At 44.2% G+C, this 26,876-nt stretch overlaps 1 protein-coding gene across 1 annotated transcript in view; it reads right to left on the minus strand.

Annotated features, from left to right (window-relative positions):
- The window catches only part of COL25A1 (collagen, type XXV, alpha 1), a 450,407-nt gene that overhangs the window by 122,908 nt on the left and 300,623 nt on the right, over positions 1-26,876 (minus strand). Inside the window, exons 6-7 of the mRNA XM_015426262.1 lie at positions 7,828-7,854; positions 7,642-7,668 (exon numbers count right to left, since the gene is read on the minus strand). Coding sequence (XP_015281748.1) covers positions 7,642-7,668; positions 7,828-7,854 — 54 coding nt within the window. The remainder of the gene's footprint in view (positions 1-7,641; positions 7,669-7,827; positions 7,855-26,876) is intronic.

Consider the following 26,876-nt stretch of genomic DNA (forward strand, 5'->3'; position numbering starts at 1 on the left):
TTAAAAAAATTTACTTGGAACACACCATGTGGAGAAAATAATTTTATGAAAATAGTTAAGTATGCACCCTGTGTGGCTTCTTATTGCACCTAGATCCCTGAACTAATTTAAAGTCAGCTGCTGGATAATGGCTATGAGACCTGATAAACACTAAATCTCTCCTATATCAGCAGTGAATGATAGTAGCACTTTATTATCATCTGCAGAAGAAAAAGATAGCAAATTGATTAACATACTCCATTACAACCATTTAGTGCACACTCAAGGTCTATTTTCATTAATTACTGCCCAACCTCTGGCTGGACAATAAATCTTGAGTGATCTTCAGATGGCAGAGCTCTTTGTGTGAAAGTCATTTTGAAAACTGAAAAGACTTTGCCGATTTTTTTTCCTAGCACAGAGTATAGCTGAACAGAAGCTTAGCATGGGGGTGGAACTAGTACTCAAAATGTCATTTTAAATGCTTCTTCCTCACTCTATGAGTAGCTGAAACCTCTTCAGATGCAGACAGCAATAAGCATTTACAAAAGGAATAATAATTGCAATAGATCCAAACACATGAAAGTCTAGCTGCAGTTGTAGCTAGCAGCTATTCTGTGATAACCCAAATGTCAGTTGTATAGCAGGCAGTGACAGAGGCCAGAGAAAATGAAACACATCCTACCATAGAAACAGCAAGATAAATCAGTCTAAAATCCCTTTCAGATGTTCAAAACCTGTGGCTAATTAAGCATATGGAAGGGGAGCAGGATAACACTCCACCCTTCTTGACTACTACACTGCTATGAAAGTCTGAACAAAGTCTATGCATTCCCTCACCCAACTGATGACTTGTCTCAAAGGCATCACATGTTCATTTTAGCAATAAGTAGTATATACATAGGAATTATGCATTAAAATAATTGTTATGTATTCATACATTATTCTTGCTTTTTATACAGCTTGTGATGGTTCTCCTGTCAGGGGTCCAGATGACCCAGTCTGAAGATATTTCAGATCTTGTACTAAAGAAGGAAAGCACTCCAGAAAGAAGAAGCAGGTTAGACTCCAGCTGTGGGCTGTATGGATAAGAAGCTAATAAAACTCCACAGCACTTGTTGCTGTTTACAGCTTCAAACTTTATTATTTTTAAGGGCTTGGGCTCAGAGACGCTGCAGTTTTTGCTTAACCCAACTGGCTTTTACCATAGAGTTTCTGGTGATTCCTAGAGAGGCCTGACGTCACTCTGAGGGTTTAACGGGAAGTGACATCATTCCATCACTGTTGGTGTGTCCAGTGTCCACATCCTCTGGTCTCTTGCTGGCCATGCCTGGCAACCCTAATAAGATGTAATGGGTACTCTGACACACAGGTGCATTACTCTCTGTAAAGTCACTGTAACTTGACAGAGAAGGATAGTATCTCTGCTGCTCCATAAAGGATGGCTAGAGGTGGGTGCTAGTCCATTGGTATACAAAGGGCTGATACAGTTGCATCTAATACTGTAAAACTGCTCATACATGCCTTCTCATTCATCCCCAGAATGACCTCCCCTTCATGCCTACTTCATGTCATCTGGAATCCTGGCTACAGAGCCATCAAAACTCTCTATATAATAACAATTTATGAATGCATAACAATACTTGACAGCCAATCTCATTCCCAGCTTACCTCCAGGCAGACAGCCCTAACCTGAGAGTTTTGTGGCTAGACTAGAATACGATGCTGAGTCTCCAGTAGGTGACAGGTGAATGCACCCTGTCCAAACTCCCTTGATTACACTTGAGACATGTTTCTTATTTTTGCTCAGAGAATAGTCTTTTCCAAATAGATGCTTACAACAAAAGATCCCTTCCCTCCACACAATCCCACTGTTTGGCCCTAAAAGGTGTCACAGAAACATGGATTGCTGGACTACTTATCTCATTTTGAGTGATGACTGCATTGTTTTTGGGAGGTGCTGTGAATTTAGCTGGAAGAGCCCAGAAGCTGGCAAGAGGGAATGAGATGCCATAGTAACAAGATACACTGTGCTGACACAGTGCCAACTGAGTTCAAGTATGCAAGAAGACAGGCAGTTGCTGAGAAGCTAAATACGTGTAAGAGAGACCTGTAGGATTCTTATGTATTAGGAATTACATTTACACGCAATCAAACTACACAGGACTCTGTCCCATACACAAATGGGATCCCTAGATCTGTGTACCATGATAACCATGTGTACCATAACCATGATAACAAAGTGCGCTTTTTCTAACACCCATGCATAGAAATAGTTATCTAAAGATATCGGAATTTACTGGAGTCTGCTGACAGGAACAAGAAACCAAGGTCCAGTTGCCCAGCTAACACCAGTAACTCTGACACACAAACATGTTCAATATGGTATAACCATAACAGTCACATGGACTCAAGCCAAGTTATAGGAAATGCCACAGAGAACACTTGTTTGATGCCTTATAGAAGGACTTTATGAGAATTTGGAATTTATCTCCTTGGAAATGAGACTGGATATTAATTAAAATATGTAAAAATTAGTATCTATGGTTGCTTTTACACCAAGGATTTCCCACATTTCAACCATCAGAATGTTGTGTCCTCCCCCCACGTTTCCACATGACATTGTCTTCTATTTGTGCACAGACTGTGAAGAGCCCATTCTTTCCACATTTAAAAATCTGCTTTATGACTTCCAGTTTTGGCATTCTAATGGCGGACGTGTCTCTCAGGAGCTCCCAAGGACGCGATCTGTGAGCCGGCAGATGAGAGGGGGTGTGATCACCTCTCCCCCGGCATGTTGCCAGTGGTTTGAGGCATTCCGATTGATTCAGAGATGCACACTGGGACAAGTGAGTGGAGGTCGATCGTTTTTACACGTTTTGATGGCGGGATCTACATGATCTACATTGAGAGTGACTTTGGTGGAAGTGAGAACCAGAGAAATGGCAGAAAGTCCCCCCTAAAGTAAGCAGGGGGGCGGGTACCCCCCACAGAAATAAAAATGGACTTAAAGCATGCCTTTTAAAGGGGGGGTGGAACTGAAAGCAAAATGGGACTATAGTAAGGAACTTACAAGAGAATTACAGGCGATTTGCAGACTTCAGAGACTTTTGGCAAACTTTGTTAAATGTAAACAGCTTCAAAGATGTCGCTGAAAAAGATGGAGAAAGATAAGCAAACGAAACCTAAGCTTCCTTCAGGAAGTGCTAGCCCAGTGAGTGCGGTCACGCCACCGGAAAAAACCATAGACTTTTCTAAGATGCTAACAGAAGCATTGTGACCCCTGCTGGAGCAAATGAAGACACTTAATCAAAACTTCGCTGCACAACAACAGCAACTAGACGAGACTATGATGCTGGTGGAAGCACGCATGCATTAAATCAAGTCGGACACTGATACTCCGAGCTCTCCCTTAATCTAAGGTATTTACAGCTCAAAGGCATGTAAACAGCCAAACTCTGGCACATAATTAGGTGAAAAGAAGGGAAGAAAGCAAAGAGCAGCAGGGGCTCCAAACGGCAAGCGATAAGACCTTTATTTACTGCTTCTCCGAAAGACAACGCCCAGCGTAGTAAACGGTGAGCTCAACAAGTCTTAATTAAACCACTAAGGATGGCAAGAAACATTAAAGAATTGTCAGAACAAATAGCAACTCTTCAAAACACAGTCCTGGCATTCCAGGACAAGACAGTACGAGAAGACGTCACTAAGATAGGGAAGGAAATAGCTGGCATTAAGCAAACAGCTAACTCTGCTAAAGAACTGGCTCTGGTAAACGAACAGAAGATTGCTTCTTTAACAAGCCAAATCAATAACCTCTCAGACCAAAATAGGAGGGCTAACCTAATTTTGTCAGGAATTTCTGAAGAGATATCTGCCAAGAATCTGGAAGAAACACTAGGGGAGTGGCTGGAAACTAATGGTGTCAAGATTCAACCAGAAGAAATTGAAAGACCACATCGCCTGCAAGGAAGGGGTAAGAGAGGGGATCCCCGAGATGTTATTAAGTTTGCCAGAGAAAAAAACCCAACAATAAATATATAAAGAACTAAAAAAGAGGAAAGATTTGAGTTTCAGGGGAAGGAAAGTTTGGGTGAGGAAGGATTTTTGCCAGGATACTCTTAAAAAAAAAAAGAGCTTAATGCGCCCTTATGCCCAAAAACTTCATACAAATAATGTAAAATTTACCTGGGGCTATCCAGCCTCAATAATCATATCCCGAGAAGGGAAGAGACTTATGGCATGGAACACCTTGGAGGCTAAAGATCTCCTGAAACAACTCGGAATCAATTTGATCCAGGGCAAGCGCGGTCACACTCACCGCGACACACATTACTCCCAGGCATCCACACTAGGCGCACAGCAGCGTGTGACAGTGGGTATTTAATTATTATTTTACATTTTGCGCATGCGCATAGGCAGCCATCCACAGATTTGAGATCTTTGCACAGGCGCAGAACACCATATCCCGAAAAGCATGCCCTGAAGGAACACTGCCCTTTAAACTTTTACAGCAAAACTGGCCTCCGTGAGGTCCCGGACTCGTCCGAAACCTAAAACTAATCACTTTTTAAAAAAATTAATGCCGGGGCGAAGCTTCGCCCAAGCGCATATCACTGAGGCTAAAAAAAAAATGGTGGGCGAAAAGCGGAAGCCTCGGGCTTCCCAGCGGAAATGGCTACACACTGGCGGAAAGTGATCAAACGGGGAAAATGCAGCTAGAACCGGAGCACTCAGGAAAACACCACTTGGGTACCTAGTGGCAAACTACACCGGTTTAAGGGGTGTTTATGATGGTTGGCAATGGTTAGGGACGGAAGGCAGCTGTTGTGTGTGTGACTGCACGTAAGTACTCAATTTCTAACCGGCTTCTATACCGGCTTAAATGCCCCATCTGAATGCACCCTCTGTGCCTCTTTCTCTTGACAACTGGATTTCAGACAATCACCAAAAACTCATAATAAGGACCTTACTAGTTTTATTAAAGTTCCCCAGCCAATCATTTTCAAAGGTCAAGACAACCCAACATGCAATAGCATTTTGCAGTCAATATTACAAAAAAGAGACAAAAAATGTTAAAGGCATTAAACTATAAATAAAACCAAAATTATAACCCATCCACCTGAAGTATTTTCAACTCTATAGTTTTTCTCTGCACTACAATTTCATTATCTCCAATGGTATATCACCCTAAACTGGAACAGTCTAGATTCTCTGAGATTGTGGCTATATGTGTTCTTCTATGAAATACCAAAGACATAAAATGTTGTCACACTTCACTCTAAAACATGCTGGTCAGGATGCAAAATGCTCCGAAGTGTAACAGAAATAACTAGTTGGTCTGCTCCTAGAAGAATTTACAAGAAAATAAACAAAGGCTGCTGCCACACGGGACGGCTGAAACGTGGCTAAGCAGAGCCGCACCAAACTTGAGACGCCGCAGCGGGATCCCACGGATCCCCTCAGCCGCGGCGCATCGCTCCCCAGCACGATCAGATGGCGGGGAGGAAAGTCCGATGGGAGGGGGAGGCTGCCGAACTGCGCATGCTCGAGCATGCGCAGTACGGCCGGGGGCCAGGATGCGGCGGCGCAAAGCTGCGCCGCCCGATCCCACGGCCCGGCTTGCGGCGCTGGGAGGGATACAACCACCTAGGTAGGTGGGTCTTTTTTACAGCGCGGTATCGCCGTTTGGGACGGAACAGGGACGAGCAGGCAACGATTCCCAGATGTTGCCATGGGATTGTGCCCGTTTGCTCCGCCCCCGTTCCGTCCTGCTCCCGGCCCAAAAGGCCTCGTATGGACAGGACCAAAGACCAGCTAGTTTTGACTCAAAAGAGTATAACATGTATGTGTGATTCATTATCAAAGTATTAAAGCAACTAAAATTTGTAGTATAATCAAGTTTTTAAAATCTATAATGAAAAATACAAAACCACAAAAAATGAGCTTTTATTATTTCCAGAAGCAGATTTAGTATGAAAGTCCTGTTCTTTGAGGTGAGATGCCAAACACATATTTATCTGCTTTTATACCAAATATAGATATCTCATAAGGTAGAATACTGCACAAAAAAGAAGAAGATCAAAACAGCATGGTGACTCCAGGTTTGCAACTCAACATGTACTCAAAGTTATTCAGGCACTAACAAGGGGCTTTAGTTTTATTTTCACACATTATGGGGATGAGATCTGCACATCTAACTTCAATTATGGACAAAGATCAGAGGCGAGCATATTGCTTAGTGATATTCAGAGAAGGATAGGAATGTCTGAATAATACTTTGGAACTGTGTAAAACAATTCACCTTTCAAACATAATCACTACCTTCAATCCCTTCTTTCCTTTTTATGCTTCCTAACTTGGTTCAAGTTTACCACCAATTTGTTTCTGCCCCTAGTAGCACCATGCTTTTGTAAAAGTACAAAACAGTCCTAATATTGCCTCGAAAAGTCTTGGGAGCCTCATTGCTATATAACGGAGTTCAGGCAGTTGCTTCTCCTTTCCCTGTTTTCTAGCTCCAAGCACAGCAAGAAATCTGGCTCCTAACTCCTGCACCTGGCAGGGGGTGTAAAGGGAGGGTAAAAATAATTGTGGTATCTATCCTTACTATCCCATAGTTACCAAAGTGATGAAGAGGTTTTTGGCAACCTACATGACATGGAACTACGTCAATGCCCAAAACCTCCAATCACCTCATATTGAAGAGCTAGCCCTGAGCAGGTTTTAATCATCACCCTTTCTTTTCTTGTGTGACTCAACTGTACAATTAAAACAAATTGGCTGATATGATGGGAATCCCATAGGAAAAGATAGCATTATGAGAATTCCTTATAAAACTCTCTCTTATAGCAAGCTCTGGGAAGGGTCATACCACAAAGCCAAAAGAGTTCAGAAGGACTACAGGGTTAGGACAGTTCCAGCTGAAGGAGGGAGGGATGGGGAGGCTCCCCCCCCCCCGCAGATTTGACAATTGGTCCTCCAGACTGATATGCTTGTTTCACCACACCAACTGGCTCTTGTTCTATTTTTACTAGGACACACAGATGTAAAGAGAAACAGCTGGCACTCTCACATGTGACACTATTTTCTCCTTCACTTTCCTGTTTCTGCTATTCCTTTTTATGGGGAGGGGGAATTAAAAACCAAACCCGACTGAACAAATATTGTGTGCTTGTTACATTTCTAATTGCAAGCTACATTCTGGAATAAAATGATATTTGAAAAGGTCAAATATTAAGGAGATACACACCAACTATTTATAGAATTGCATTTTGTTTTTAAATGATCCACCTGCTGTTTGCGGTAAGAAGGCTACGCATATTGGACAAAAGCAGGTAGGAAAGCTGAAAGATTTGTTTAGTGAAACTGGGTTTTTTTATATGCTGCAAATCACAACCGCTGAGAAGTATACTGCTACGTAATAATAGAAATTCGGAATTTTAGTAATATTTGTAGCATGGACTGTTTCTACTCAAATAATTCCTGTAGGCTCTGAAATCATTTTTTGGTTATTGCCTTCCTGCAGACACTCTATAACATGCAGGGGGGAAAGCAGCTGATAAGCAGAATTAGCTTTGACATTCTGTTCAATTTAGTTTTGCGCTAAGGACTAATTGCCTAGTCAGGGAAGGGGAAGTGTAACATTTTGGTTAATATGCTTACCCGAGGGCCCTGATCACCTTGATCTCCCTGCAAAAGTGGAAAGATGAGATGATAGTTTTAACACAGCATCTGTGTGCTAACCCAGCTCTCTTAAATAATCTCATATCACACCGCTTCAATAGCCGTCAGTTAATATCAGGAGGGCTTCCATTTTATCTTGTTAGTGGCAACAGCATTCTGACTCACCTTCTCCCCTTTTGGACCGGGTGGGCCCTGAAAGAGAAAGAAAATATCTCATTAGCAAATTATTGGCAGACTAAGCAACCTCAGATGGCTTCATTCTCACAAACAACTGATGATATGACCAACCTGTGTTTGGACGGTGTCAGTTCAGACTACTGAAAACGGGGAGTGATGTCACTGTATGCTCTTCTAAACACATGTGGGCAACTAACACGTTAGCAAGGTTAACCCAAACACAGGTTTTGCCATCTCAGCTGCTGCTTGTGGGGCTGCATCAACATGTCAGAAATGACACAGAAAGGTAATAAACAGGGTGTATAAAATAAAAGGGCAGGAATATAACCAAGAATATCTGAAGGAGATAGTATGAAGGCAGGAACTTCCACAAATTAACATTCCTAAAGAGAAACCCATTTTCTCAAGATTGTAAAAATGACAGAAGATGGGGGAAAACAAGACAACTAACACCAGAACCATTTTAAACCCAACAATCTAGATAGATAAACAAGAAATTAGTATTCTTTGGCTATTTCAAAACCCATTCACTACACCTCACTAATGTAGAATAATTTAAGTTAATGCACCAAAAGATCACAAGCACTCCCTGATTGCCCTTAAAGTGTTCTACAAAAAATTGAACAATGGTGTGACCAGAAATAGAAGTGTACCATTGCTCAGTAATTTGACTGACTTAATTATACCTATTCATCTTCAGTAAAATCTCTGTTCAGTAGCATGTTTATGATCAGGTCATAAAATATTTCAGCAAATATTGCTGATTTTAGGAATCTGTCATGAAAGCTGGCACTTCTATTTATTCCTACAACACAGAGAAAGAAAATGTATTTCATTCTGCAGATTTTCCTTTGCGTATCCAGAATTTCTTTGAGGTAGCATACTAACAATGTTGTGAAAAAAGTTACATTCCTCTGTCTGGTAATTTTGGGAGCTATTACCTCCCCAAAGGCATCATTTGAAACTGATAAACAAAACGGCAGAACTGTAGTTTGGTAATATTGGGTTTCAGTCAATTTACTGCAAATTTTCAGGATTTACGTCATTGTATATTTCCAGTTTTAGATTTTAAAAAAAGCCTAGGGTTTGTTTGAAAATATAATTTACATTTCAAAATAAATGCTGTTGGCATCCTATTCATATGGCAATGCAACATGGGCATAAAGGTGGAAAAAACAAGCCCACAGAGATGGCAATCTGATCCTATGAAACTCAGCACCACACGGCCAGCCAGGGACTGGATTGTAATACTTTATGTTTTTTAAAAATAAATAATTAGAATATTTGATAGCAACTGCAGGGTTGTTTACAGAATAATAAATAAAACACATGTATGATATAAAACAAAGTCCACATTTTCTCATTAGATGGCTGCAACAATATATCTCATACTGAACTGAATTTAGTCTGAACTTGTACTCTATGAGAGTCAAATCCTCCTACTAGACAGGGGGCTGCCATCGAAGAATCCAAACTGGAACAGAAATTGTAAACTAAAAATTGGTCCAGAATGCTGTGGTGAGAATTCTGGCTGGGATGGCTCATATCATTCTTCTTCCATTTACAATGGCTCCCAATTTGCCTCTGGGTCCAATTCAAGGCGCTGGTATTAATCTTTAAAGTCCTATAAAGCTTGAACCAGCATACATTAAGAACTACCTACTCTCATATGACTCTATCTGACCATTACAGTCATCTTCAGGACCCTGCTTTGCATGACGTCATCATCAGATGGGTGGGCCTTCTTGGTCATGGCCACTACTGTGGAATTTGGTCCCCAAGGTGATTAATCTGTCCCTCTATGATGGCCCTGTACACTTCCCTCCCTCAGAGACAAGATTTTCCCGCTGTTTTTCTTTCCCTGTCTGACTGAGCCACCCTAGTAATGTGTTTTCTTCTTTCCTGAAGAACTCTGGCTGTCCCACCCTGTCAAAATACAATATTTTGGCTGTTTGCTCAGCCCAGGAACCTGAGGGAAGGATCAGGAGCCCGCTTTACTTAAACAACTTAAAAGGCACTTGAGGTATTTTGAAATTCAAAAATAACAAAAATCAGGGCTTTCTTTGTAGAAAAAGTCCAGCAGGAACGCATTAGCATAATAGGCCACACCTAAGAGCAGAAACTAATTAGCATATTAGGCCACACCCCTGATAGCACAGCTCATTAGCATATTAGGACACACCCCCATTTTACCAGAAGTGTGGTCATCCAGCCACATACACCTTTTGCTTCTTATTTTGTTTACCTTGTTTGTTGTCAAAACCCAGAGATTTTTTTGTAGCAGGAACTTCTTTGCATGTTAGGCCACACACCCCTAATGTAGCCAATCCTGATGAGTTTCTGCTCTTGGGTGTGGCCTATTATGCTAATGAGTTCCTGGTGGGCGTGGCCGACTCAGGAGCCAGCTGGAACTCCGTTCCTGTGCGTTCCTACCCCAAAATAGCCCTGACAAAGATATATCATTTAACATAGAGGGGAAAGGTCAGGTGAAATCACAGACTTTAGTTCTTATTTTTCAGGCTAATGAGAGTTTCTTAAGCTTTTCACAGTGGCTTAAATCTTTATATTGGCCGCAGTCACACAGGCAGGAAACTGCGGGTGGGGAGCGTGGCTATTTGCCCCGGGGCAACAAACCCCGCGGTAGCGGGATCAGACGTCCCGGAGAGGTTCCAGCGAGGTCCCGTGGATAAGATGCTGATCACACGAGCATCCACACCTCCAGCGACAGCCAATGGGAAGGGGACGGAAGGAGCCCCCCTCTGGGAGGGCCGTGCACTGCCCACTCTGGGCAGGGTCTGTGGGCCGCTCACAAGGAGGGGAGGGGAGGGGGGAGTAACCCGCCGGGTCCCCCTCCCCACCAGCATCCCGCCTGCCCTCCCTTCCTCCCCCCGCGACACGCGGCCCTCTCTGCCTGGCCGCCGCTGCGCACCCCCATCGCAGCCCACCCTCGACCCTAACGATGCCGGGTGCCTTTGTGCGCATGTGCTGTTGAGGGCTTCGGGAGGCATGGGGGGCAACCACCCGGCACGCGCCGGATGCCACGGAAGCCCAGCGGGGACACGATCAGGCGCCCGCCCTTGCTGCGCAGTTCCCGGAAACTAGTACCTCGGAGGTACTAGTTTTTTACTGCGCGGCTTCGGACGGTAGCCATGGAACAGCCACGGGAGCTCTACGCTCCCCAGATGTTGCGGTGAGATCGCGCCCGGAAACTCCGCCTTTCCATCCCTCTTGTGTGCCTGATGCTCCGTGTGACCGCGGCCATTGAGAGGCTTTTATTCAAGTGTTTTCTCCAAACACTTTCTTTGAGTATTCTCTGACTCTTTTGGTTTCCAGAAAGCTGGTGCACTCTTTCTAGTACCCAAACCCCTTCTCTTGAAACACCAGTACTTGTCTTCAGTTTCTAACTGATTCTTAAGGTCTCTAAAGGCAGTTTCTAACCACACCAAACCAGGGATCTCTGCACTCTTCAGAGCTAACTCCCTGTTTGACTGGGTAGGGAATTTTCACCTCTCTAGAAGATCTATCCCCTGTTCTTGGCTTGAATGGGAGTCTTCGCCTACTTCCCTAACTTCCTTATCAACTTTCCCCCAGTTCTCCTGTCTGTGTTAAACTTCTCTCAGTCACGGCTGAACTCTGAAACTGTCAGTACTTGATGCTTCTCAGCTAGGGCTGAAATCAGTCAAGGCAGAAATCTGACTAAATCTCTCCTCAGCATGCAGCTCTCTCCAGACCTTCTTTGCTCAGCTGATGGTAACCAATCATATTGCTTGAAGCAGCCTGTCACTCTTTCTGTGAAGATATAACCCTTCACAATCGTTTAGCTGTTTTTACAGCATGTCTAAGTTTTGTAAAAGTGCAGTCCATCACACCCTGTATATCACTGTCTTCCACCAGCAGGTGAACACTTTTTTATTTCATTTGGCATTCCCTTACTGACTCTCCTTCCTGTTTCTGTTTCGTTACAGATATATTTTTTTCTTCTGCTGCCCAGCTGAGTAGTGGTGGGAAGGATCTACTGGAGGCAGGAGATCCCCTGCACCCAGCAGGAAAATGGCAACCCTAATTTACACACACACACACGCACACACACACACACACACACACACACACACCAATTTCTTTTAAAGTGTTTGTCATCTTCAGGGCCCTAATTGAGTAGACAGGCAGGATGGTTTTTATATAATTGTAAAGTATGATTTGTTTTTATTAGCTTAATATTTGGATACTTGATAAATCAGAGAAGTTTCTAATTTTGATTTCAGATAAGCTATTAACATTGTGCAAATAGAAAGTAGTTTTCTTTAAAGAGGCAGCAAAAACATTTAACTTTTATTTTTGTATTTTTACTTCAGTTGACATTTACACATATACAGGTATTTGCCACTTATATCGTTATCAGAAGAAGGTCATTGCAACACTATTATAGTTTTATTTTCTCACATTTTATTTTTAAACATGATTTTATTCAACATATGAGAACCTCTTAAATGAAAATCCAGAGACTCAGTCTTAGATACTGGCTGCAACCTAGAGATTATTCTCATGTGCAGCAGTGGTTTGTTCATGCACTCCTATATGCAGTGGTCTATTGTACAGCAATTTAACTTTTGAGAGGAGAGAGTGGAAGGGGTGCCTGTATTCATTCTCGCATCCTCCAGATAGCCATCAAAGCTAACTTGTACTAACCATGTGCTGTGAGATCACTTTGCCTAGTTCACACATTTCAATGGGGCTCCCATTATTATAAAACTTTATAGAATGCACATGATACAACCCGGAGGGCAGCCCACATACCAGTTATGCTTGTTGGTTTGGGATGACTGAGTGCAGTTCAGTGCTACTGAAATAACTGCAAGTATGTGAATTAGTTTGATTCTTAGCACTTGTATCAATAATCATTGCAATGCAAATATTGGCATTATTCTGACATTGCAGTAGGAATTGATATGGGATACAATTATGCGGGTAAAACTAAAATTAAAGGAATGATGTGACATTCAGACATAATTCAAAACTTAACCTTTTTATTGTAAAAGAGCACAACAGGGGTGGGCTTGTCCTTTTCTCGAGGACTCTCACTGGCAAGAAGGCAGAGTTCATGCCACTAGCAGCTCTATGAATGTGAAAGCATTTTGCATAAATTGTATGAAACTTCAGAGGCCAGAGAATTTCTGGGAGAAAAAATCACAGTCTTTTTACTGGAAACAGAAGTTCTTTTCTCAGAGTGCAATTATCTAGTATAGACTGCCATAAGTTTCCTGATACAATTTATAGTCTATTTAGTGTAAGCAAATCTAGTGAATCAAGAGGGCATCAAAAATTTGCACTTCTAGTTGGCTTATAAATACCACTCCCCCCCCCCCAAGGGTGTTTCAAAGCAGGCAGAAAGAGATCTCAGCCCTCTCCAACATATAGGACAACTAACAGTAAGATTTCCTGTATTTACGAGCTCAGACAGAAATAACATTTGTAGACAGAGACACTCAATGGACAGTACTGTAAATCTCCAGGGCAGATATATGTTGGTATATCTAGAGATACATCTGTGTGTGATACCACCTTGTGAAAACTCATCAGTTACATGACTATATCTGCTTGGGAAACAGAAATGAGGGAGGTTGGTAGCACATCAGGAGGAATAGAACCTAGTCAGCATCCCAAGCAAAGAAGGTATCATAAGTTTAAATACTCCTCTTGACCTCAGTAGAAAGAAAAAGCAACTCTCACCTGCCTCATCTCCTGCTGTGCTTACATAGCTATGGTGGAGTTTAAGATTCCTACTAACTCTGAAGCCAATAGCAGCTCATCCAAGCAATGATATCATTTCTCAGATAACACACTGCGAATCATGGGGCTCCATCTCATTTGGCCTCCCGCATGTGGAAACTTTGGTGATGAGAACTCTGCACAAAGGGCCCTTCAGAAAGAAAGGAAGTACTTGACTCAAGGCTGACAGTAAACATGGGAAGAGCAAAATGCTAACATTTGTCTTTTTAGAACCCTTACAAGTACACTTAAGGACACAGACACACAATATAAATCCTTACACACAGATAAGCAAAGGTGGAAGATTCTCAAAATCCAATCGCCACTAATGTTTCCCATGTCTCCCTCTCCCCCACCCCATACAATGTGTAGCTACTAAGCACTGGCTTAACAATCATTCCTCTATCAGCCATAGCTAGCAGTGTCTCTTATACAGAGGGTCAGGGTAAGAATGCACCGTACAGAAAGGGAGGGGGCTTGGAGATATGCCAGCATTTCATCCCTGGGATGTCAAAATGATGTTATGCCATTGTAATCCTCATATTGGCATGATGCCATGCAGATGTAACCCCACATGCGGATGGGGGAAACAGAAAGCACAGACACTCCAATCATTGCCACTGCCAGCCAAACATTCATGTCCCTGTTGGCCTTGCAGAATCACCACCTGACCTCATGGAGCAGCACTAACAGAAACTCCAGACGGAGTTTTAATGCAACCCCTGCAGGGGATTATTGAGTACTGGCCCACACTATCTTTCCCACTATGTAAATCATAACATGTAGGTAACAGTGGGAGAGGAAGCTATAGGAACTCGAATAGCATTTGGGTTGTATCATTCTCTTCCATCAGTCACAGATGTGGGTTCCTATAATGTGTGCCATGTCACTCCATGACTGGTGGCTGTCTGCAGTATTGCTATGGACAACCATGCTGTTGCAATGCCCTCAGCTCTCTAGGACTGTTTTTCAAAATCTTATCCTTTCCTGCTGTAAGCAGAGAGAATACTGACTAGCTACGCCACTGTTACACTGGAATCAGCAACCCACCAATCCTTAGGGGCTCAGCTGCCACACTCCTGCTATAAATATCTCTGCAGGAGTTCACAGAATAGTTTTCTGTGTACTTAATGAATCTGACACAATTGTCCCACTGTACTTTGGTAGAGAACAATAGCTCTACTTGCTTTAGAAACTGGGCTTCTAAAAAATTCCAATGTTGGCACAATTCATTTGAAAATTATGTTCAATTATATTCTTAACATAAAGAGTTATTCCTGTTCCCAATTAAGTATACACAAATTCCACTGAAATACTTCAGTGCTTAATTGTGCTTTGGATTGTGTTCAAGGAAAGACAAACTGCAGATGCAGCCAGTTTTGGAAAAGCAGAAGTCAAGCATCAGGAAATCTAAGGAAAGTGGGACCTAAGGAAGAAGTGGTAAGAGGAATCAGGGGCCAAAGAAAAGAAAGGTGAAGCAAAGCTGGGAACTGAAATCCGGGACTGGCATTCAGCCACTGCTGTAGCTCGCAATTTATAGTTCCCATGCAGGTCTCTCTACTGTCTTTGCTGGTGCTTTGGTATCTTGCTAGTATGTAAGGGAAAAAAATACAAATCTGGTCTCACCAGCTAGGCCACTGAGACACATGGAGTTCGGCACACACTGATACATGGGTATATATGTAATAGTGGTGGAAAGGGCCATAAAATTGCAGCTCACTTATGGCAACCCCATAGGGTCTTCAAGGCAAGAGATGTTCAGACATGGTTTGCCATCGCCTGATTTTGTATAGCAATCCTGGACTTACTTGGTGGTCTCCCATCCAAGTACTAACCAGGGCTGATCACACTTAGCTTCTGGCCCATCCACATCAGGGCATGTTTTCAATAGCCATTTGTAAACACCCTGCTCCCCAAAGTCATCCTTTCTTTTCCACCCTGCTCTGCATGCTTACACACTGAAAAAGGGCAGTCTGGCCCTCAGTCTGCACTTGCCTTAAATGCCCCAGGTATTTAATATATATGCAGAGTACATCATGCGAAATGCTGGCCTAGATGAATCACAAGCGGGAATTAAGATTGCTGGGGAAAAGATCAACAACCTCAGATATGCAGACGATACCACTCTGATGGCAGAAAGTGAAGAGGACCTCAAGAGCCTCTTGCTCAGGGTAAAAGAGGAGAGCGCAAAAGTGGGCTTGAAGCTCAACATCAAAAAAACTAAGATCATGGCATCCGGCCCCATCATTCCTTGGCAAATAGAAGGGGAAGTCGTGGAAGTAGTGACAGACTTCACATTCCTGGGATCCCAGATCACCGCAGACTGTGACAGCAGTCATGAAATTAAAAGACGCCTGCTCCTTGGGAGGAAAGCCGCAGACTGTGACAGCAGTCATGAAATTAAAAGACGCCTGCTCCTTGGGAGGAAAGCGATGGCGAACCTAAACAGCATGATAAAAAGTAGAGACATCACCCTGCCAACAAAAGTCCGCATGGTCAAAGCAATGGTATTCCCAGTAGTCATGTATGGCTGCGAGAGTTGGACTATAAGGAAGGCCGAGCGCAGAAGAATAGATTCTTTTGAACCATGGTGCTGGAGAAGACTCTTGAGAGTCCCTTGGACTGCAAGAAGAACAAATCAGTCAATCCTCAAAGAAATCAACCCTGACTGTTCCCTGGAAGGCCAGATAATGAAACTGAAGCTCAAATACTTTGGCCACCAAATGAGAAGGGAGCACTCACTGGAGAAGACCCTGATGCTGGGAAAGATTGAAGGTCAAAGAAGACGGGGACGGCAAAGGATGAGATAGTTAGACAGTGTCATCGATGCAACGAACATGAAGTTGAGCAAACTTCAGAGGATGGCGGAAGACCGGAGGGCCTGGAGGGAGCTGGTCCATGGGGTCGCAAAGAGTCGGACTCGACTGTGCGACTGAACAACAACAACAAAATGGTGGTGACATTATCCCTATATGATGACTCAGCACCCGCTGAAGATGGGGCGCAGCTTGATACCCATGTGATTTGTTTTCTCCTTATGTTTACAGGAACAACTGGATACAGTGAGGGTGCCTACAGCAAATACGTGTCTGGTGCAGAAGTGCTAGCATCTCTTGCTAGACCATAATACTTCAATGGTTTTACCATTCTGATTTACCTAGTTCCCTGGAACAGACATTGGCAGAGGGGATGTGCTGAATCATGGAAAGTAACATATAGAGACGTAGGATAGGAAAGACCACACTGTTGTGCTTCTTGTAATATTATTTCTCTTGTGTCCCTTATGTGAGCTCTGCAAACTGAAGTGGTGTGGTTTTGGACTTTATTGCATTTGGCTATGTTTTCAGAAAAAGCATTATAGTAGCTGCTGCACAATGCCAACAGCTTGCTTTGGATCCAATCTGCAAAGGTTCATAAAAGTTTCCGGTGGTTTTGTACAGACTTCATTTCTCTCTCAATGCTGCCTCCTCTGCTTCTGTGTATCTAAGCCATTCCCTTGGGATTCTTGAAATAGCTTCTGAAACCCATTTTTATTTTAATTTCTACTTTTAAGCAGTTTATCATATTGCTCCAGTGGAAAAAAAGGATATGTTATAAAATAAAAGAATAAGTATATATAAATGGTATGTGCCAAAAGCAGAATTTATAATGAGTACGTGGTATTTGATCTATTTGCCTTGATCGGGATAGCCCAGGCTAGCCCAGTCTTGTCAGAGCTTGGAAGCTAAGCAGGGTTGGCACTGGTTAGTATTTGGATGGGAGACCTCTAAGAAATACCAAGGTTGTGATGCAGAGGCCGGTAATGGCAAACCACCTCTGGACATCTCTTGTCTTGAAAACCCTATGGGGGTCACCATAAGTCAGCTGTGAGTGACTTGACAGTAAATAGGTAGATAGATTCCCTTATTTCATTTATACCCGAGCTTTCTCATCAATGGGGACCCAAAGCAGGTTACATCATTTTCTTCTTCTCCATTTTATCCTCACAACAACCTTGTTGAGGTAAGTTAGGCTGACTGTGAGTGACTGGCCCAAGATCACCCAGCAAGCTAACATGGACCAATGGGGATTTAAACCTGGGTCACCCACATCCTAGTCTGACGTTTTAACCACTGTACTACACTCTCTATTTACATGCATCCTTCATACAAAAATAATCTCTACACAATTGTACCTCAAAAAAAGATACAGCAATTGGCAGCATACTTCAGAGACCTCACTCTTTCATATACCCATGCTAGGATTTTGGTGGCTTTAATTTTTTCCCTATAGACAGAAACCACGGGAACCATTTGAAGGTATGAGGAAAGGTTCCTTGCAAAAAAACAGACAACTTTTTGTTTTATCTTACTTCTTGTATTCCCCTTTCCACTGAGTCCTTCAAAATCTTGCAAGAGAAACCTCAGGAACGATGTAGGAGACAAAATGGGCATCTGCAGATGGAAGGGGAAACTTGGCAGAAATCACTGCCCCCTACTAAGTGCCCTTAAGTTATCAGAGCATGTGTTTGTATACAGGCCTCTCTCTCTTACAGGTATGTCATAACTCATCAGTGTTCAGGCATCCTGAGTATGCACTCTTGGTTAAGAGCATCAAATAGTCTACCAGAGGTCCATTTAGTCCAAAACTATGGCAACTGTCAGACACCAGGTATTGATCTGTAGGGATAGGTACAAACTGGGAAGATGCAGTTTGGTTCATGGTGTGCCTAGTTCACAAACCATGAACTATCATGAACGTTTAGCTGCCAAACAAACCAGTTCAGTCTGCGAGGTTTGTGATACAGTAGAATGGCCCCCCAGTGTCCTTGAGAGACCAAACTTGCAAGGGGTCTCTGGCTGATTCTCCTCTACCTGCCCTCCAAGTTTGGTGAGGGGGGCAACAGTGAGAGGGCTTCTAGTGCCCTGGCCCCACTGATGGACCTCCTTTTTTATGCCTCCCCGTAGGGGATGTTTTATTTGCAATTACTAAAAACTACAACGAAATTAGGGAGGAAATCTACACACTATAGGAGAAAGAAAAGAAAACCCACTAAAAACCCAAGGGTTGGAGGTCACATACAGCTTGTGAAAAATTTGCTTATAACAATAATAAAGAGCTTTCTTTAACATTGAGAGTGATCAATCATCATCATAGCTTGTAAAAACATCCAACAAATCTGACTATATAAAGAGTAGTCCAGGAGAATCACTATTTAACTTAGACACAAATTATAGAGAACAATGGCATCTCATTTAACCATTATTTTTCCCTCCACCATTAAAAGCAAATTAACAATAAGTCTCCCTCAGTAGATATTACACAATCTCATTTTCTCTTCCATTGCTGTTTTCCTCTTTCTTCTTCCCTGAGGCACCATCTTGCTGTATCAGGAACTGGCCATCTCAAAACAAAGTCCCTTCTCCTTTTTCCAGGACTGTTTCGCTTAAATTCTTGCCTTCAATCATAGGGGTCGTTCCAATTTGCTTTTCACTGCCTGGCTTGAAGAGAGTCTCGTCACCTTATTGCCCAGCAGACCTAATCAGGATATAACCATAGAGGATACTCTTTCGCTTTAAGTCTTGCTTATGGTCTGCATACAGGCCCTTCGAATTGCAAATGCCCATTTGACTCTCCTCTTTGATCCTGAAAGCCCCTATGATCATTGGTTAGACGCTTCTCCAATATTCACACAGTCCTTTTAAAAGCTGTTGCTTTTAAAAGCAACAGCTGACATGTAGCACAGTTCTTGCATAGTACCTTGTTTATACCAACAGGGGACAAAGACTTAAGATACAGTTTGCAAGAGTCTATGATTATTTCTGGTCACATGGTTAACCAGGAGCTCTTCCACTTTCTGAAGAAAGATTGGATATCGCTTGTTGCTCTTACTACGTTGTCTGTCGCCATTTTTAAGGATGTTTACTTTTACAAAGTTTGCCGAAGTCCTGAAAACTTGCTTCAATGCTTAACTGCCTCCTGGAATCTCTCCGTACAGTCCACTGCCACTTTTAAACATGCCCCCCTTTCTTCCAGCTCCGTAATGCTTATAATCAGTTCTTAGCGGAGGAGAGTCCCCTCTCCCCCCTTGCTTTTCCCTGGGGGGCTTTCACTTTGTTGTTTCGTTTCAACTTTACTCACTCTTAATATGTAGATCAAGAAGATCTCGCCGACAGATATGCTTATTTGCCGCTCGACCTCCACTCACTTGAAGGGGTGTGCGTAGCTTAGTCCTTGCCAGAACACAGCAGAGAGACTATCGGAGCAAAGGGACGCCTCAATTTCCTGACAGTGTGCCAGGAAAGAGGGGACCCTCAGCGCTCTATGACTGGAAACCCTTCGCAAGGGTCTCCGGGGGGCGCGGACATTCACACCCCCTCTCTAACTGCTAGTTTGCGAGCCGCCTCCTTGGGAGATCCCAGGAGCCACAGCCGCCATCAGCTCGCTGGAACCCCGCCTCACTGATGGACCTCCTGATGGTACCTGGTATTTTTGGCCACTGTGTGACAGAGTGTTGGACTGGATGGGCCATTGGCCTGATCCAGCAATGGCTTCTCTTATGTTCTTATGTAAGATGCCCCCAAGAAAGTGCTTTCTGGGAAAATGACAGACCATCATTTTGACAGGCACAGGTTCAGGAGGTTCAGGAGTATATAGAACAGATCCTGTGCAAGCTAGAGAAATCAAAGTTACAGGGGATCTCCGGTCGATTCTCCTCTACCTGCCTTCCAAATCTGGTAAGGATTAGATTTACGGGGTCTGAGTTACATCCCCCCTCAAAGGTGCCCCCCAGGGAAAATGCTTTCTGGGGAAATGACAGGTACAGGTTCATGAGGTTCAGGAGCATATAGAATGGATCCTGTGCAAGCTAGAGACATCAAAGTTGCAGGGGACTTCCCCCGGATGCTCTTCTATATGCCCTCCAAGCTCTGCCCTCCTGCTGCTTTGAAGTTTGGTAAACATATAGATTGAGCAGAGACAGTCTGTCTGGAAATGTATCCATTAATGAACTGTCATGAACTGCTCAAAAGTTCATGGAAAGTTTGTGCCTGTCAGTTGTCAAACCATGAACAAGCCAAAATTAATTCACAAACTTCAATTCACGAGCCAGTTTATGCTCCTCTCGACTGATCTGTAAATCATCATCTTCCCAATTCTATTTCAGGATAACCATCTACAACCAATGTAGGGAAGTGGTAGCAGCATTGGGAGATCTGGGTTCAAATACCACTGACACATTAAGGGTGACCTTGGGCCAGTCTCTGCTTCCCAGTATAATTCTGAGGATAAAATGCAGAATGGGAAAAGAGAACTATGTATATTGCCAAATCTGCCCTCTGGGTTAAATGGGAGATGTTTATTTGAACATTAATATCTCAGTAAGCCTTTTACTTCAGTGCGGTGCGGTGGCTCAAGTGGTTAAGACGCTGAACTGCAGGCTGTGGAAGGTCAGTAGTTCAGCGGTTCAAGACCCGGGTGCCGCAAGACAGGGTGAGCTCCTTTCTCTAGTTCCAGCTCCTGCCAACCTAGCAGTTCGAAAGCAAGAAATTGCAAGTAGATAAATAGGGGCCACTTCGGTGGGAAGGTAACAGCGTTCTGTGCGCCTTGGTGTTTAGTCATGCCGGCCACATGACCACAGAAACGTCTTCGGACAGCGCTGGCTCTTCGGCTTTGAAACGGAGATGAGCACCGCAACCCTAGAGTCGGATTCGACTGGCTTTCGAGCAAGGGAACCTTTACCTTTACCTTTTTAAGCCTTTTACAGAGGTGCAGTACAATCCACATAAAGTTACACCCTTATAAATCCACTGAAGTCAATTGACTTAGGAAAACGTAATTCTGTTTAGGATTGCATTGCCAAGTTCTTCTCCCCTTGTAGTGGTTCTCTCATTTGATGCACTCATTGCCATACTACAAATCCTTGCTCATTTAATCTAAAACGAATCCATCTAGTTTTCGTTGTCAGATTTCAGAAACTATGCTGATAGGAGTCAATAGGAAGAGGAAGCTGGATTGACCAGAGTATAGTATTATTGTTAAAATATATTCACAGCAGTCCCCAGAAATGACTGCATTGAAATTCAGGAAGCAGGGCAATAAATCAACGAGCCGCAAAACTGCATGAGGGAAAATTAACCCCACACACAAGCTGAAAGAAAGGAATAAAAGACCCACACTGGAATTTATAACAGAAGAGAGAGGGACTATGCAGAAAATTATCAACGTATTCTGTTCTTCCTTTCCGCAGAAGACCGGTGTTTATTACAATGTCAAACTCTGCTAAGCTTGGGAAGTGAGCGACAGCTATAAACGGATTTATAACTTCACACCTTTCCTTTTGCACTGAAGATTAAAGGGACTGTAGACAAAATGGGGAGGGGGAGATGGAGAAAATTTAAAAAATAAACAGAGGCTGTTGAATCTCTCAGTCAGCCCTACTTATCAGAAGTTCACAGCCATGGTAATGTTTGTGTTCACTTTTAAAAAACCAACAACCCAGAATCTTTGTGATGATATCTTTATTACTGAGCAGTTTCTTCAGTGCATATGAAAGTTTGTCTGAGCTGCACTGAGGGTGCCTGTTGGGCACTGGAGGCTTGATGCTAATCATAAGGCTCTTGCATATGGAAACAATTAGCAGAGCCCAGGTCTGAACAAAAAGCTGGAGTGGGGAGGAGGAGGAGAAGCTTTTAAAAGAAGACTGATCAAGTCAAATGGAATTTAAGGCTTATAAAACTGCAAGGATAAGGGAAGTATACTCTGGCTTTCTTTTCCAGCACAAAGCAAAATTAAACACAGCAAAATAGTGCCTCCTGCCAATCACAGGAATGAAACCTTTGCTTTCCCAGAGACTTTTGAGATTTTAACATGATGCTACATTAAAAAAATTAAAAAATAAAATGCATCCTCACACTTTTCACTGTCATATGCTTCCATTTACTGGCTTTAGGTAAGCTGAAGTTCACCATGAAATATTTCATTGTTTTAGCCTAAATCTGAAAAGCAGATCCTTTGTTAGAGATTCACAGAGCTTGAGTAACTGCCTAGAGATCTGAAGTACATCCCGAAGTCACAAAAAGACCTGCTGTTGGGTATGATTGCCTTTGTGGACTGCTGGTCAATATAGAGTTTGTTCCTTCACCACAAACTGGCATTCCAAACCATGTTTAAACTCTGTTTATTCAACAAAGATCTGTTTGTGATGCCTGAAATCAACCTATCTGATTCTTCCAAAGTATGGCATCAGGTAGACATCGTTTTGGTGTGAACAAGACATCTTTATACTTTTTATATTTATACAAGGCATATTTATACTAGGGAGCCAACCACTTTTTTCCAGCTACTAGAATCACAGAAATAGTTGCAGATTTTCTCCATGTACACACTGACTCATGCTGAGAACTAATAATTTGATCCTGTACATAGGAGAAATCACAGAATCATAGAATTGGAAGGGACTTCCAGGGTCATCTTGTCCAAGCCCCTGCACAATGCAGGAAATTCACAACTACCTCCCCTCACACCCCCAGTGCCCCCTGTTCCACGCCTAGAAGATGGAAAAAACCTCCAGGGTTCCGGGCAAAAACTGGCCTGGAGAAAATTGCTTCCTGACCCCAGAGTGGTGATCAGCATTTCCCTGTGTGTAAGAAAAGGCCATGAGAACTAGGCACTGATGCAACCTTTCCTGCCCTCCTTCTTATGATCACATGAAAGGAAGACAAAACAATATATGTGAAATTACTTGTGTGAGCTGGCTCTTAGGTTCTGCCCAGTTTCACTAATACTGGAATATTCTTAGAAGTTAAGAACTGAACACAATAACAATCAAACTGAATTTGAAGCAGAGACCTAAGAGCAGGATTATGATCTTCATTCTCCATTGTAGGATTCTTTTACATTTGCAAAAACAAAACCCTATGACTATCTATATAAACGTTTTGCAGGTTTCTTTCCACCATTAAAGAAAATAAGATTCTGTTGGTTTTCTTCCAGATGTGTTTATTGATTTCTTTTTCTCAAGCTGAACCTTACTTTATCATTTCCTGCCTATATTGAGACATAAACCCTTGGATTTTTGCACACTTCCACTGTTTTTTCAGGTATGTTTCTGGTTATCTGGCCCTCTTTATTCAGGATCTATAAGACTGTGGCATCTCCTAATCAGGGTGTAACAAACACCCCCATTTCAATTTCTGAGTTGAAAGTAGTGTTTTCAGAAGAAAATATATGGCCTAAGGAAACACTGAACTGTGAATGTGCACCTTTTCCAGTCTTGTCAACTACTACTATTTCTCCTCTTTGCTATTACTTTGAGACTATTCCCCCCCTTTTTTTCATTACAGTTATCTTCTTCTCCCTTGATTAGGGCAATCTTGGCTACTCAGGAATCACAAGATAAAATGCAATGCTTCAAAGACAACCAGATTTCTCTAGATGATATCATCACTGAGGACCAACACAATTAGTTGAGATTAAGAGCAATACCTTTGTCTGGAGATGGCCCTGGACTTCCAAGAGTAATTTTGTTATGTATTCAGCCTGACATGCCCGGACTTGCCCGGGCTGGCCAGGCACAACTCTTCAATAGCTTCATGTCCAAAGACAATGGGTCCGTAGGATCCTAGCCGGCCCAATCAAAGGGCCAGCTTCTCAGCCGGGAGACCAATGGTCGCCCGGTTACTGTAAATAGCCTATCGGGAGTAGGGGGTGTGTTTAGGTGTACTTGGTGGCGGGTTTTCTGAACATATATCATCAGCTGTGTATCTCCAATTTCCATGGTGGCTGTCAAAGTCATCAGATTGATAGGACATGTGCTGGCCATGAAATTGCAGGAGGTTTGTAAACATCGTACTTCCCCAACATTTACTACAATTGTGTGGATAAGACTCTGTAGAAGAGCAAGCTCGATGCAATCATATGGATAATTGCGTCAAGATACTTCTGGTCACCCCTGACCTAGATAGCACAGGGTAGCCTGATCTTGTAAGATAAGCAGGATTGGCTGGGACAGGTATTTGGATGGGAGACCTCCAAGGAATCCCAGGGTCATAATGCAGAGGCAGGCAATGGCAAACCACTTCCGAAGGTCTTTTGCCTCAAGAACCTCACAGGGTCACCATAGGTCAGCTGTAACTTGACAGCACTTTCCACCAGTACGTTTGGTCAGGTGTACTACATTGAGGTGCATGTGCCTTTCCATTGTTCTGACACATCAGGGGTCCCCAACAGGGTTGCACTCTCCAGGTGGCACCTGGAGATCTCTGGTATTACAACTGATCTCCAAGACCGATTTCACACAAGAGCTGCGCCGCGATCACGCCTCCCTTTGCCCCGCTTCTATTGGTCAATTCCCCACTCGAAGCCGCACGGTTTCGTGATCCTGTTTTTTGACATATTGCGCAGCTCCCAGCAGGGCGGCTGGGGAAGCCAATTACCATTGGCAAACAAATACTCATTGGACAAATAAAGATCATTATCAATACCTGCCTTTACCGCTTTTGTTATTATTTTTGGCAGTCTCATTTAATGTTAATAAAAAGCAAATCTGCATATTTCCCAGTAAAAATGCATAACATTTGTTCATGGTCTTGCGGCTCTCAAACATCTGACGTTTATTCCATGTGGCTCTTACATTAAGCAAGTTTGGCCACCTCTGCTCCACCAGACCACCGCGGAACTGCCCCTGGAGCTCCACACCGTGTCGTCCCACTTCCCACAGCACCAGGTCTGTAACCTGCCCCCCGACGGCCCAAATAAAATGCATGTGACGGTCCTCATAGAGGGAGCCCCCTGCACCATGGAGATCGACACCGGGTCGACCTACTCCATAATATCCGCGGACACGCTCCGTTCACTGTGTCCTCAGGGGGGGCCACCACTACAGAAGTCACGGGGTTTCCGGTTACGGGACTTTAACAAAAACCCCGTGGCGGTGGTGGGCTGGGGCAAGTTCCGGGTCCAGTTTCAGGGCTTCAAGGGCCAACTGGACCTACTGGTTGTGGACCGCCCCCTCTCCAGCTTGTTGGGACTGGCCTGGTTCAAGGCCCTGGGGCTCTCCGTTACGGGCATCAACCAGGTTGGAGCACAGGATTTCGGGGCGGTGTGTGCAGAATTCCCCCGCGTCTTCGATGGGACCCTGGGGCGGTACACGGGCCCCGCCATCTCCCTGGACCTAGACCCAGCGATACGCCCCATACGCATCAGGTCCCGGCTGCCCCCGATCTCCATGAGGCCGAAGGTGGAGGCCGAGCTTGATCGCCTGGTTGAGCAAGGCGTGCTAGAACCTGTGGCGTCGGCCCGGTGGGAAACCCCCATTGTCACACCAATCAAGCCGAACGGGGACGTCCGCATCTGCGCGGACTATAAATGTACCATAAACAAAGCCCTACAGCCCCACGCATACCCGGTGCCGGTAGTAAGCCAAGTGCTGGCGGCCCTGGCCGGGGCCCGGGTGTTCGGCAAACTGGACTTGGCCCAGGCGTACCAGCAGCTACCGGTGGACGCCGCCACGGCCGAGGCCCAGACCATTGCGACCCACAAGGGGGCCTTCAAAGTGCACCGCCTCCAGTTCGGGGTCTCAGTCGCGCCGGGGATCTTTCAATCTTTTATGGATTCCCTTCTTAAAGGCATCCCCGGAGTTCAGCCGTTTCTAGACGACGTGCTGATCGCCGCGCCAGACCCCTCGTCCTTCGCAGACCGTCTGAGGGCCGTTTTACAGCGCTTCGACGCGGCGGGCCTCAAGGTGAAACGGGAGAAGTGCCTACTGGGGGTGCCGCGGGTGGAGTTTCTGGGCTTCGCGGTGGACGCCGCCGGCCTGCACCCCTCCCAGGACAAGGTAGAGGCCATCACGCACGCCCCGGCCCCGAAGTCCAAGACGGAGCTACAGGCGTTCCTGGGCCTAGTGAACTTCTACCACTCCTTCTTGCCCCTGAAGGCGGCCGTCGCAGAGCCGCTCCACCGCCTCCTCGACAAGTCAGCACCATGGGTCTGGGGGCCTCCGCACGCCGCGGCTTTCCAAACAATAAAGGACCTCCTGGTCTCTAATGCGGTCCTCGCCCATTTTGACGAGGCCCTTCCCGTGGTGCTGGCGTGCGACGCTTCTCCCTATGGGGTCGGGGCGGTCCTGGGGCACAGACTACCGGATGGTCGCGAGGTCCCGGTGGCCTACTACTCGCGGACACTGTCGTCGGCCGAGCGCAACTACGCGCAGATCGACAAGGAGGCGTTGGCAATCGTGGCAGGGGTGAAAAAATTTCACCACTACTTGTACGGCCGTCCGTTCACGATCCTGA

The sequence above is a fragment of the Gekko japonicus genome, unplaced genomic scaffold, assembly GCF_001447785.1.
Source record: "Gekko japonicus isolate JY-2015 unplaced genomic scaffold, Gekko_japonicus_V1.1 scaffold173, whole genome shotgun sequence".
In the NCBI taxonomy this organism is placed as follows: Eukaryota; Metazoa; Chordata; class Lepidosauria; order Squamata; family Gekkonidae; genus Gekko; species Gekko japonicus.